Source organism: Oreochromis niloticus, linkage group LG7, assembly GCF_001858045.2.
Source record: "Oreochromis niloticus isolate F11D_XX linkage group LG7, O_niloticus_UMD_NMBU, whole genome shotgun sequence".
In the NCBI taxonomy this organism is placed as follows: domain Eukaryota; kingdom Metazoa; phylum Chordata; class Actinopteri; order Cichliformes; family Cichlidae; genus Oreochromis; species Oreochromis niloticus.
The window spans coordinates 9,108,213-9,121,504 of NC_031972.2; the positions used below are offsets into that span (position 1 = coordinate 9,108,213).

The 13,292-nt window shown below is 40.3% G+C and overlaps 1 protein-coding gene across 3 annotated transcripts in view; it reads right to left on the reverse strand.

Moving 5' to 3' along the window:
• The window catches only part of mctp1b (multiple C2 domains, transmembrane 1b), a 38,002-nt gene extending 27,528 nt beyond the window's left edge, over positions 1-10,474 (reverse strand). For 2 of the 3 annotated variants that reach the window (XM_005449456.4, XM_003439620.5), the window contains exon 1: positions 9,795-10,474. In XM_005449456.4, the coding sequence (XP_005449513.1) occupies positions 9,795-10,289 (495 nt within the window). In that variant the 5' untranslated portion in view covers positions 10,290-10,474. Of the gene's footprint in view, positions 1-2,059; positions 2,091-9,794 lie in introns of those variants that run through there. The other variant, XM_005449459.3, reaches the window with a different exon arrangement.
• Between the last annotated feature and the right edge of the window lie 2,818 nt (positions 10,475-13,292).

Below are 13,292 nucleotides of genomic sequence, written 5' to 3' on the forward strand. Positions count from 1 at the left end.
CTGGGTTATTATCACCTGGCTTTCTCTAAAATTACCTCACAATGCTGGAAGTGATTGACTGTGAAACCACACGTACCCGGTGTGCCCCAAAATGAGTAAACTCATCGGGAAAGTGTTTGGAGAGGTTAAGTCCAAGGGCCGTTTTCCCACTGACTTCTGTAGGACCAGATGTCTGTTTACAGCCTAGAAGAATATTCTGGAAGACATACTGTCTTCCAGAATGCAGCTTTAATGCACTTCCACGTTGGCTTTGGGTTCAGACCCAGAAACTGAATTGTCCATTTTTATTCTTTCTGTGATCCAGATCAAAGTACTGGATCACTGGTAATGGAGCCTTTTGCATGTTATTATCATCTTTTAAAACTTTGGGCATCAGAAGAGCTAATGACCTTTACACACCAAACACTTGAAACTCATGCAAATATTTTGTGTATTAAAAATATTTCTCAGTTATTCTAAATGTAGCCATTTACACCAGCCATGAACTCTTGTAGAATTAATTTGCAGCATTTATTTTTCTGGAGTCAAGCTTGATTTTTCAGATGAGAATAAACAGATCTGACCAATCATACCACTGCATTTGGCAACAAGCACACTCATGGCTCAAAGCCCACACCAGTACTGAATATGCAATGATATGTAAATCTTTTTGCAAGCCATAACAGTTTCCCCTGTTTCAACTATTATGCTAAGCTAAGTGGATTCTAGCCTCAGCTACTTACTAAACACCCAGACAAACAAACCATAATTAAGTGTATTCCCAAAGTCTGTTCCTTTGAGTTGTGAGAATTCATGCCAGTTTTACACTTGGTGGTATTGGTGATTGTACTTTTGTTTTTAAAGCGTGACTGGAGAAAATCTGTGGTATGAAGACTCTTGGAAAATGTACCAGTCACATCTCCTGTGTGCTTCTGTTTGTTATCTCTCATCTTGTGACCAGGCAGTTTTAATAGTTTCCTTTTTCTTTTGTAGTCAACAGCAACCATCTGTTGCGGTGTTACTTTGCCTTTCATTGCAACAGCTCTCAGGTTTTACTGCTTCATTGTGACCCAGCACTAAGATGTCTTTGTGCACCCTGCATCCTATAACTTTGGCTGGTATGAAAGACGAAACAGATGAGTATGGAGGCAAGAAAGTGCACAAACCCAGTCCGAAGCTGAATCAGGATGTTTACATTACAGGAGTAACACGTTCTGCCAGAATTAACAAGCAGCTTAGGAAAGGATTAAATGTCCTGTGGTACTAAATCAGGAAGCAAAGCGCCAAGCTGGGAACACCCACCAGCTACACCGATACATGCCTATTTTAGGACTGGGCGTCCATGTTTAAACACTCACCTCTACATCACATCTACAGACAGGTATCATATTTTAGTAATACAGTATTTTATCTAAAGTAATGCAGATGTAGTTGGTGTCACTGATACTACTGATACTATGTGTTGGTGTAAAGTAAGCATATCAAGATAATTGCTATTATATTACTATATCAGTACTGTTATACACTTATAAGCTCACTAATTAATTTTAACTTTAATTTTATAATCAAGTATGAAGGTCTGTAGTAATACATCTCTGATGACATGAGTATACTCCCTTTAACTGAAAGTAGTAGAATGGTTACTTCTTGGTTTTAGGAGATTTCACCCCAAATTTAAACTAACTACCTTAGGAGGAACCTCATGTAATACTTCTATTAGAATGAATTAACATCACATAGATAACAATAACAGCACTGTTTGTCTTTGTTCTTAATAACACTTTGGTTCTGATCACATACTGTTACAATGAGACAATCCGTCATCATTTTCACTCTGAATGAATCTGAAAGTCTTTTAGTTACTGATTGTCAAGCAGACAAGAGTTTGATCTGTAATGTGTAAAAAAGAAAGTTTGTTCGACAAATCTCTGGATTGTTATCAGTAAAGTTATATGGTAACAACTGCCATATAGAACCCAACCACTATAGGCAATATTTTGACACTAATACAAATATCTGATCATTTAAAAATCCAATTTTTTTCCTTTCAGACACAAAAAACATAAACAAAGTTCCCTACCATTTGATGCGTGCAGTTATGTCCTTGTTTACGCTCTGTTTACCCAACTGTGCTCAGCTGGTTGTTTTGTTTGTAGCATTACAAACATATTAGCAACAGGAAAAGTGCAGAGTGCCCTTTGGTGGACAAACTATGGAACATCAAAGAAACACTCTTTAACATTGTTTCTTCAATTTTTCATTTTTATTTATCAACTGTTATAAATGCTGATACAGGCAGTCGGGCAAACAGCTATGATTGGCAATCTCGTCCTACTAATAAACTGGTGAGGCTAAACTATGTGTGTCATCAATGCATCCAATCTTGCACTTATGTGAAGAAAATGGGAAAATACAGCAACATTTTCCAATTTGTCCCTGAAAGTCCCAGAACTTATTGGTTAAAGCCAATAAGTTCTGGGTCTACCCTAGGGTGCCCTCCTAATTTTGTTTCCCCTCAACAGTTTCATTGTTGCGCAGTTTTGTTTGTCAAAAGGCTAATTTAATTTTTTTTTTCTCTCTCTGCAGATTATATAGATAATTGAACAACTTATTACTGTTTAACTGTTTAATAACTGTAATGTGATTAATGAAATTTTTTACTAATAATAACATGTCACATCATAGAGTTACAGAAAAATATAATGGAATTACAGTAAAACAGTTCTTTGTAATGCCCCGGCACTGCTAATAATCTAATCTTTGTGTGTACTGTAAGTATATAGTACACCTTTCAAGTGGCACTTACAGGTACCGTCTCATGAAGCTGAAAATGAATCCAATAAAACAAAAGAGAGCTGAAGGTCGGAAATGTCTTCAGCACTATATCTCCTTCATGTCCACAGTAGACCCCTCCTTAACATGTTGGCTTAACCTAATGTCCCCAATAACATAAATATCCCTGCTTATACAGACTGTGTGATCAATACAGTAACTAAAAGGCTGAGAACAAACCCGATTCAACAAAGAGAACATAGATGAGCTAAAGGAGTTCACTTTACACGTTTTTTCACAGCGCCTACAAAGTAGCTGGACTGAGGAAATGTGTGAAAATGTGTGAGTTGTACTCTTTCATATTCAGTTCAGTTATAGCCGCGTTCAATATGTGAGCTCTAACATCATCACGTGGTTGTCAACGCTGTGTGGTTAAAGTGACCAAGTAAATGGCTGCACCTGTGAGTGTGTGCACAGAAATGCACGCTTCTCAAACGCAGTTCCTCACGTACGCTCAGTAACCCCTAACAGACACAGCAGATTTGTGAATTCTGAGGCTGCTTCCTGGGTAGCAGAACCACCAAATGTTGTGCTATTTGCAGCAGTATAAATGCTGCAATAACCTGAATGCCCAGGCACACAGTCAAGCAAATCTAAACACAAAAAAATGTTTGTTTTTCTTGTTGTTGTCATGTGCAGCTAATCTCAAGCTTAAGAATGCTAGCCAGAATTGTTACTACTATTACTATCTCCTGTTTTTGAGAAATTACATATCTAGTGGAGCGTAAACCAGTTACCCACAAGATTAAAGCCATCTTCTCCATCATCAAGCATCTCTCACACCAAGGCATAGACGCAGGACTTCTGGGATTGTCCTGTGTTGGCTCACTGTGTATCATTGGCCCTGACTTGGAACTGGGGAGTATGAGACCAGGACAAATGTTTGGCTGTATTTCTAGTCCCTTCATGTCTGCTTGAAGAGACTGCAGTTGTCAGGGAGCTCTCTTTAGGTGCGGGTATGACTTGTGGTCTGTAACACTGGTCAGGTGGCTGGTATCCATCATATTGAGCTTTTCAAACAATTACTTGATACTAACTGCCTGGGTCCCTGTCTGAGTCACTGCTCATCTCATCATATTATTCAGAACCAGTTTCTTTCTCCTTATTTGTTTCATTTTTCAAAGTCAATTGCCCCACATAGTCAATAATTGACATAAGAATGCTAGTCAGAATTATTACTATTATTAATATTCCCACAAAAACACAGAAAAAAAACACAATCACAGAGCTGAAAGAAAGGTGGATAAAAACAAGTGATAGTATTAATGCTGGAATCCACAATGGCGCACATACTGAAGCACACATTCAAACAGCTCACCGACAGCAGCCTTCCACATGAGGAGACAAGGGGAAAAGAGTCATCCCTAGAGGCACAGCGGAGTAACCCCAGGATCGCTAGACGGGATTCTGCCACTGAGGCCTCGCAAAGAAAGCGATCCAGGGTCGAGCAGGGCACAGGAAGATTATACAGGCAAGGAGGTAAAAGGTGGAGTGAGGGGAGGGCAACTCTGACAGAGAAGCTCCAAAGGCAGGGACTCTGAGGATACTTCCGAAGCAATTCTACCCTGGCAGATGCATAAACTTCAAAAAACAAAAATGTTTCTCCCATGAGAAGTGTGGCAGCTGAAAAGGAGCAGGTGCAGTAGAGGAGGTGAGGAGGCTGAATGAAAGAAGCAGCAGTGCATGAGTGGGAGGGAGCAAGGTGAAGAATCATCCTGGTTGGCTTGCCTGTAATCCTTCCCTGGTGGATAAGCCTGACTGATGGCTGTACTAAGGGGTACACTAAGGGAAAACACCACAAGAGGTGTCTTAAGGTCACAGACCAAATTAAGGCCGCAAAGCACAGCTCTAAACTAATATACATAAGACTAAGAAGTCTCACAGTCAAGCACTCAAACATTATTCAGAGATAAATGTGGCTGTGGCTCAGGTGGTAGAGCAGATCAGCTACTGATTGGAAGGTTGGTGGTTCGATTCCTGGCTTCTCCAGTCTGCATGCCAAATATCCTTGGGTAAGATACTAACCCCAAATTGCCGGAGTGTGAATGTGTGTGAATACTTATTAGTTGCACTTGAGTTTAGAAGTGCTTGTATGAGTGGGTGTGATTGGGTAAATGAGGCATGTTGTATAGAGCGCTTTGAGTACTCCGGGAGAGTAGAAAAGCGCTATATAAGAATCAGTCCATTTACCATAAATAAAACTACACAAATAGGCTGGTAATAATATTCAATTTCAATCGTGCTGGATTTGGAAAAACAAGGCCAAAAATTAAGCCTTAGAACTTTAGTGGAAGCACCAGCATTTACCCTGAAATCATGGTGGAGACATGATTTCATGCATGTTGAATACTTTGAACTGAATACTGACAAAATACCAGTCTGTAGCCTGCAAACACACAGCCGCAATAGGTTAAATATATCCTACATTTATGAACTCTGCTAACAGATGCTGTTATGTCTTACTTAATTCAATTCAGTTTTATTTATACAGCATGAAATCACAATAACAGTCACCTTAAGACACTTTATATTGTAAGGTAGACCTTACAATAAAACATACAGAGAGAAACCTAACAATCATATGACCCCCTATGAGCAAGCACTTTGGCGACAGTGGGAAGGAAAAACTCCCTTTTAACAGGAAGCAACCTCCGACAGTACCAGGCTCAGGGAGGGGTGACCATCTGCCATAACCAGCTGGGGTGAGAGATAGAAGACAGGAAAAAAAAAACATGCTGTGGAAGAGAGCCAGAGATTAATAACAAGTATGATTCAATGCTAATCATACTTGTTATTAATCAAAAGTTTTCAACTAGAAACAATTCCTCAGTGAGAGAGATATAGCAGTATTCACCCTTTAATCAAATCGACCAACCTTAATCTAAAGTGACATTATGATCTTTTTTTAACTTGAGCCAGGACAGATATAAATGATACATATATCGTAGCACAGTAGCAACTGAACAAATACCCTGAAGTCCCTCTCCTAACAGTGTGACAAGATTTAGCTGACAGAGAGCCAGTCCGGTTTGACTCTTGCACTCTCATGCTTCAGTGGACTTGCACACACAGGAGAGTCAACATAAGCTAGTCTTGTTCAGAAAAGCTGGTACATTTACTGAGGGGATTGGTTTCCCTTAGTCGGCTGCTCTTTGTACCTTACAATATAAAGCACCTTAATGCAAGTGTTGTTGCTCAAACAGCTCAAACTCAGTAAGTGGCACTTCTGTTGCCCACAGGATCACACTATTTACTTGTATCCACAAAAGGAATCCACAATGCTCCCAAAAACAAAACTCCAGAATGCACCGTTGGGCTGTGTGAACAGAGCAGGACAGACACCCAGCAACAACCCTCACACATGGACCTCATCTCGCCTTTATAATGTCTGAGGGCTGTTTGTTGAGTGACCCCAGGTGGAGAAAATGAGTGGCAGCAGGGTCCTCGAGAGAGCAGCACCACACACACATACACCCACACAGCTCCACAAAATCTAACCAAGGCCCCTTTTTTAAAATTCTTGCATTGTAGTAATGGAGATTTGCATAATTCAGATTTTAAAATAAGTAATTATTAATCTTGTATTAATAGTGAGTTTAATTAGAAGTAAGAATTTCTGAGTTCCTAGTAAGGAACCCTTCTGTTTTAGCTCCTTGCCATTTAAGAACACCTTTCTTATAAGCCAAATTTTCCCCCTTGCAAACAGAAGGTGGTAGAGCTTGTGTGTGTGATATTCATCCACTCATCATGTGGATCTGAGATTAGAAAAAATACAGTCTGAAACCTGAGCCTTTGGCTCACAAGGATTAACTGTGCATACACTGACCTTTGACCAATGAGCATCTGTCCGCGGAACAGTGTATATATAAAGTGAAGGAAAACCATTAGCATCTGATTTACCAATAATCTTTTCTTATCTGCAATGACTATATTAATTTCGGCATACATGGATAAGTAAATGAGACTTTGGAACCTATCTTGCACAAGGAACCATGCAGACCGCAGTAGGCAGGGTGATATGTGTGATATGATCCAAATGGTAAACTAAGATTTACAAACGTTAAAATGATTTGTGTGTGACTTTGGAGGACACACAAATGTGTTCATTGGGGTTCATTGAGTTACTGATTTAGTCTACTTAAACATGTTACTATTCACTAGCTGCCAGGCCGCCAGGCGCACCTCTCTCAGTCTAGCCAATCCATTCTCACAACAATAGCAATAATATTATTTGTATAGCACTTTTTAAAAACACACAGTTACAAAGTGCTTCACTGTTGAATCACACATTCAAACATAAAAACACAGAGTCAAACACATGCCCTTAAATTCATTACAGCAGGCACAGATTACCAGAACAATTATAGACAGAAATTAGAATGAATGAATGAATTAAAAGTTATTACATACAGTAAATAAAGGTTTGAGTTTTGCAATGCTTCTGACATGAAAGAAACAAACTGGGTGAGCTTTGAAATGTAAAATTCATAATGAAATGTTTTCTTAAAAATAACAGCAGCGTTCTTAGCAGATGATAGTGTGATAGTGTCAGTTCATTTAAAAGTGTGATGTGACCACAGTGAAGTCCCATTTTAAAGCATTTCACTCGCTAGGTCCACGTCCTCATTTGAGGTTTGACAGCATTTTAGTAGATAAAGGTAAATGGCTTGGACATGAATTGAGCTGCGGTTTGGGGAAAGCCTCGAAGGGGATTGGGCCCTGGCCTGGTAGAGAAGTAAAGAAGAAGTTAAAGAATTAAAAAGGGGAGGGAGGGAGGGTGGGGCATGTAAACGAGAACAAACAGCTTGTAGAACAGGGGGAACATATATAGATGAGAACCGGAAGGAGCGTGTTTGGAGGCGTGGCCCCGCTCCTGAATTTCAGATACTTTATCTCCAATTAGCTGACTGTTTTGCCATCTTGGTATTTTGAAATCAGGTATGAGAAGCAAAAAGGTGACAGAAAAATGAGAAGCAGGCCAGTCCTGGAACATATTCTGCTTTATTTATATTTTTCACTTTATTAGGGACCAAAATCAAACTCAACATCATTTCTGTTTGTTTATAGAGGTCATAGAGCAGGGAAGACAGGGATCATTTTCCCAGAGAAGCCAAAGTTGTCTGGATCCCAGCAAGGATTTGAGAGAGATCTAAATGAGAGATGTGATATTATAGAAATCCTTGCTTTTGTAAAATCAGTCTAAAGTGATGCCACTCACTTATGGCGTGCTGATGGGTGGGTCATTTGTCAAATGACCTAGAAATCTATTTCTCTCATAAGCCTTCAAAATACTAGAAGCCTACACTGTTTACATGAAAACAGAGCCAGTTATTGGGAGTATGATAGGTTTATAGCTTAACCCTATTCGCTGGAACGTTGAAGGCAATGTAATTACACAGCAAGCAAGACACGAGTAGGCAACATTCTTTATGTTTCTCGTGCACGGGAGAGAACTGGACAGGCGCCGTTCCTTCGCTTGACCCCAGTTGCTCTCGTCCGCTCCCCCGTAACACTGCTCTTTTATTGTGGTTACATGAATATGCATAGGGTCATTAACATATAACGGCTTACATAGGTATACATGTGAACAAAGAATACCTTGTGTGTGTGTGTGTGTGTGTGGGGGGGGGGGGGGGGGGGTCAAACTGTGACCCCAGGAAGACTCCCCAGAGCCGTCCATCTAAACAAAAGGTACTTAGCCTAAAACAGATATAGATACGTTTATCCTACCATAAAACAATAAGACAAGGTACGACCTTTCCCATGCTCCTAAAATGTGGGTGTGAAAGTCAGAGAGCTCTGGAATGCACACAAAGCTTGCAGACTATTAAGGATCAAACCTCTACCAATCTACACCTAATTATAAAACTCTAAGAATATATAAGTAGATATTTCTAAGCATAAATGGCAATAAACAATACAAATCTAACAGAGTATTATCACAGTTTATGGGTTATGGCTATTATTTAATACTATTTTCAAATATTTTAACTTATTTATTACAATGTATATAATTTTATTTTTTAAATCTGCACAACAAAAAAGCACAACAGAAGACGAATAATGCTAACTTCCACAAGAGGAGACTAATATAAGCTAATTCTATTCTATTTAACTGTCTGTGGACAAAGTAAGCACTATTTAATTAAGCTATCATGTGTATTTACAGGTCCAACTATTTAATAAAAGCACAAAGGAGGTCCCACTTTATTCTAACTAAATGTTGCATCATGAGTCGTTTTTTTGTAAATTAGCTCATGCTGCATTTTATATACCTCGAATGTCAGTAGGTGATGACTGCAGTGTGTTATGTTCCTGACAATCACTGTGTTAGTACAAAGAGTGATACTCTGCTCTTAGTTTAAGTAAAAGGATTTCATGCAAGACAGAAGTTACTAGTAAAGATGCAATTTAAAGGTCAGAACTTATAACTTAGCTAAGTTACATATAATGTTTTAATTAACTTTTATCTTCTTTCCTCTCCAGTTTGTGTTATGTCCTGTTTGTTGTTTGTGGTATTGCTTCTCATCTTTGTTCCTGTCTTTTCCCTCACCCTCAACCAACCAAATCTCCTGAGATCTCTTCCTGTTAAAGGGGAGTTCTTGCACCCTGTGATTGCTTAGTGCTTCTTCGTACTCTGATGGTTAGGGCTCTCTCCGATAAGAATACAACACAATAATTAAATACTTTATACAATGACTACTCTTAACTACTTAAAACACAGTAATGTGATGTAAAATGTAGATCACGGAACAGTTTTTATGTTGTCATTATCTGTTAACCTATCAGATTTTGACGCATATGCCATTTGACACTTATCGCTTTACAAATCTTGTCATGTACTTGCTTGTTTCCGCTCACACACTCAAAACTTGTGATCGTTAACCTGTCAGTATTAATGAGGGTTAATCTAATGATTACTAAACTGGATATCTCAGACATATATTCAGTTAAAAACCCAAATCATCGAGGCAGGAGCTCACCAGCTGATCCTCACTGCTCTCCAGATGTGTCTCCTCCGCTGCGGCAGCTGTTGCTGCGTCGCCCCCGCCATCGCCGCCCGGAGGTTCGGCCAGCCTCTCCAGGCAAGCAGACCCCAGAGATGAGCTCTTGTGGTGGGACTGCACCAGCTGAGACACCGTGGGTTTGTTTGGGCTGGTGGACTTGTGCTTGATCGAAAACTGCAGCTTGTCCCGGCCGACTGTTTTGCCGCAGAGCTGTGCCTCCTTAATGTCCACATCAGCCGGAGAGGAGAAGAGCAGGTCGGGCTGTGAGGAGGAGATCACCCGGTCCAGGACGACATTTTCCTTCCGCTTCATCTTCTTGAACATCCACATGCCTCGCTCCTTCTTGTCTTCTGGCTCTCTGGCGCCCAGCTTGGGGCTGAGCAGCGGCTTGGCTTTGGCTTGAAGCTGTTTCCACATCGTGTTTTGTTGGGATGAACTGCTCTCATTCTCGTCCGCCTCGCTCCGCTCCATTCCCGCCTCTACTCGGAGCTCCGGCAGGCTGTCACATCGGTGGACAGGACCACTGAACTACCCCGTTTGTCCTATTTCGTCGCATCAAGCGGCTGCAAACACGCCGAAACCTGTACCGACATGCACGGAAATACTTACTCCAGCCAACAGGGCTGTACGTAGCTCATCTGAAGACCTGAAACTAATGACGTAGTGCCCCTTACCCTGCACCATCAAACAGTCTACCAATAAGATCAGTTTACCATTAAACTTTAGATACTTTGTAGCACAGAAAGTTTATCTGTACACCAGTCTTTCATTGACAAAGTATATAACTATATATGAAAAATAAATGTTTAGACCTCAGTTTGGTTGGATAAGGCTACCCAAGTAGAAAATGAAATAATATCAACAAAGAGATGAGTTAAAATATTCTCACATGAAACCCTCAAAAATATATTTGTAAAACAGTCTTTTGAAGACCAAAAATAAATTATACATTTTTTATGCTCATATGAACATCAACATACAATTTAACCCCAGCAGAAATATATCTTTATTTAGTCTCTTTGCTTTTTATACAGTGAAACTACATTATTTACTCTCCTGCACTGAAAAAACCTTTGTACACAGTCTGGAGTAACGTAAATTTTTTCTTTGAACATTATTTGCATTATTTTAAATGAAACCAAATCATTAAAATTCATTTTACGGGACCTTAGAAACAGTTGGTCAGTGTAATAGCATAAATAATAAACAGTCTTGTTAATGACACCTATTACTCTTTTTGGATGAGAGGACGAGCTCAGTGTCTAACTTAAGCCTGAACGCAAATGGTTGGGGTATTTGTCAGTTGGTGTCCTCAGGATGAGCACCAGACACAAGCGTTAAAATAAAAGGGACATTCGTCTTGTGCCAAAAGAAGGTTGGCAATGAAGCAACAAATTATGAAAAAAGCATCCATGAACCCCTGACTTTAGTGTGATGCATGTCCTTATGAAAGTTTAAATGGCAAAGAAACACTTTCAGGATCTAAAGTTGTTTGATGAATTTCAGTTTCAGTTCAATTCACTTCATTTTATATAGCACCAAATCACAACAACAGTTACCTAATGCCACTTAATACTGCAAGGAGAAGACCTGACAATAATACAGAGAAACCCCAACAATCAAAATGACCCTCAAACAAGCACTTTGGCAGCAGTGGGAAGGGGAAACTCCATTTTAACTGGAAGAAACATCTGGCAGAACTAGGCTCAGGGAGGGGCAGCAATTTGTCGAAATAGGTTGGGGGTGAGGGGACAACCCAGTATCACGGCAAAGCGTGTAATAGACACGCCGGTCCACTGTGTCCATTTCACGCTTTGCCTCTCCAAAGCTTGAAGTTGCAGTACCAGCAGGGGGAGATGTTTAAAGGCAAGAAGTCGCTAGTGAGCAAAGTAGGTATGAAGTGCAGGTTCCTTAAGATTTCCAGATTTCCCTCTGCAGGTACTGCAACTTCTGCATGCGTGTCCATTTCACACTTTGGAGGCAGAATACTTTATCTCTGAGGAAATTATTTGGTCACAGTTGCTCCAAGACAGCAACTACAGAACGTAACTAAACTGAGACTGAAGAAGTCACTTGGATGAGTGACGAAACGTTTCTCCCACAAAACGCTACGTCCAGATGAACAGATTCAACTTTTGGAGAGTAACTAAACTAAATTCAATATGAAAATATATTAAAAAATTACAAAATATAATATAATATAAAGTGGTTCTAATAGATACCAATAGCTCTAATTATAAATATCCCAGTTTATTACACAAATTAAATATATCTGGTTGACATTGAGGTGCCCCTTCTTATCATACTGTACTTTATTTTCTCTGTAAAGGATGTTTAAACTGTAGGGTATGTAACTACTGCAGTGTGTACTGTGCATTAAATGGAGGAGGTTTACAGAGATATCCACATGATTCCTATGTCGTCCAGTGGTGCACTAATCTCAGTCTCTCACTGAGCATGCTCCTGTGACTGGCCAGCACATCATGAAGTGGTTGGGAGGAATTGTCCAGCATTGTCCTTATCTTGGACAGCGTTCACCTCCCTGATACCACCTTAAGGAAGTCCAGCTCTCACAGTCTGCAACCCTCAACTGGCTTCCCCAGCATGCAACAGCACAGAGGATGGCACTGGCCACAACAGACTCATAGAAAATCCTGAACATTGTCTGACAGATGTTAAATGACATCAGCTGCTTCACAAAATAGAGAGGACTCTGGCCCTTCATGCAGTGTCCAGGGGTGTTTTTAACTCAGTCCAGTTTATTATCAGTGTGTACTCCGAGGTAGTTATAGTCCTCCGCAATGTCCACATCGACCACCTGGATTGAAACAGGGGTCACAGGTTTCCTGGTCCTCCTAATCTCCACAATACATTCCTTGGTCTTTGTCACGTTGAGCTGCAGATGATTCTGCTCGCACCAGTCAACCACAACCCAGTACTCTGTCTTATCACCCTCACCGATGCATCCAACCACTGCAGAGTCATCAGAAAACTTCTGAAGATTGCAGGGCTCTGTTCAGAGACTGAAGTCTCGGGTGTAGAGGGAGAATAATAAAGAGGAGAGGACAGTCCCTTGTGGTCCCCCAAAGTTGCTGATCACCTTGTGAGACACACAATGCTGAAAGTGCACATATTGTGATTTTCCTGTCAGGTAATCAACAATCCAGGACATGAGAGAGGCATCTACCTCCATCGCTTTCAGGCTTGATGGTATTGAATGCACTGGAAAAATAAAAAAAACATGATCCTCACAGTGCTAGATGGACGTAGACATGATTGAGCAGGTAGATGATGGTTTCCTTAACTCCAAAGCACTGCTGGTAAGTGAACCGAAGGGGGTCCAGATGTTGCCTGAGCTGAAAACGTTTATAGTATGGAGAAAGAGCAACAGAAACAGACTGCATGCTGCTTCGTTCATATGTCTGCAATAACAGTGGAATGTTTCCATGGTAAAGTAAGAACACAGACACAAAA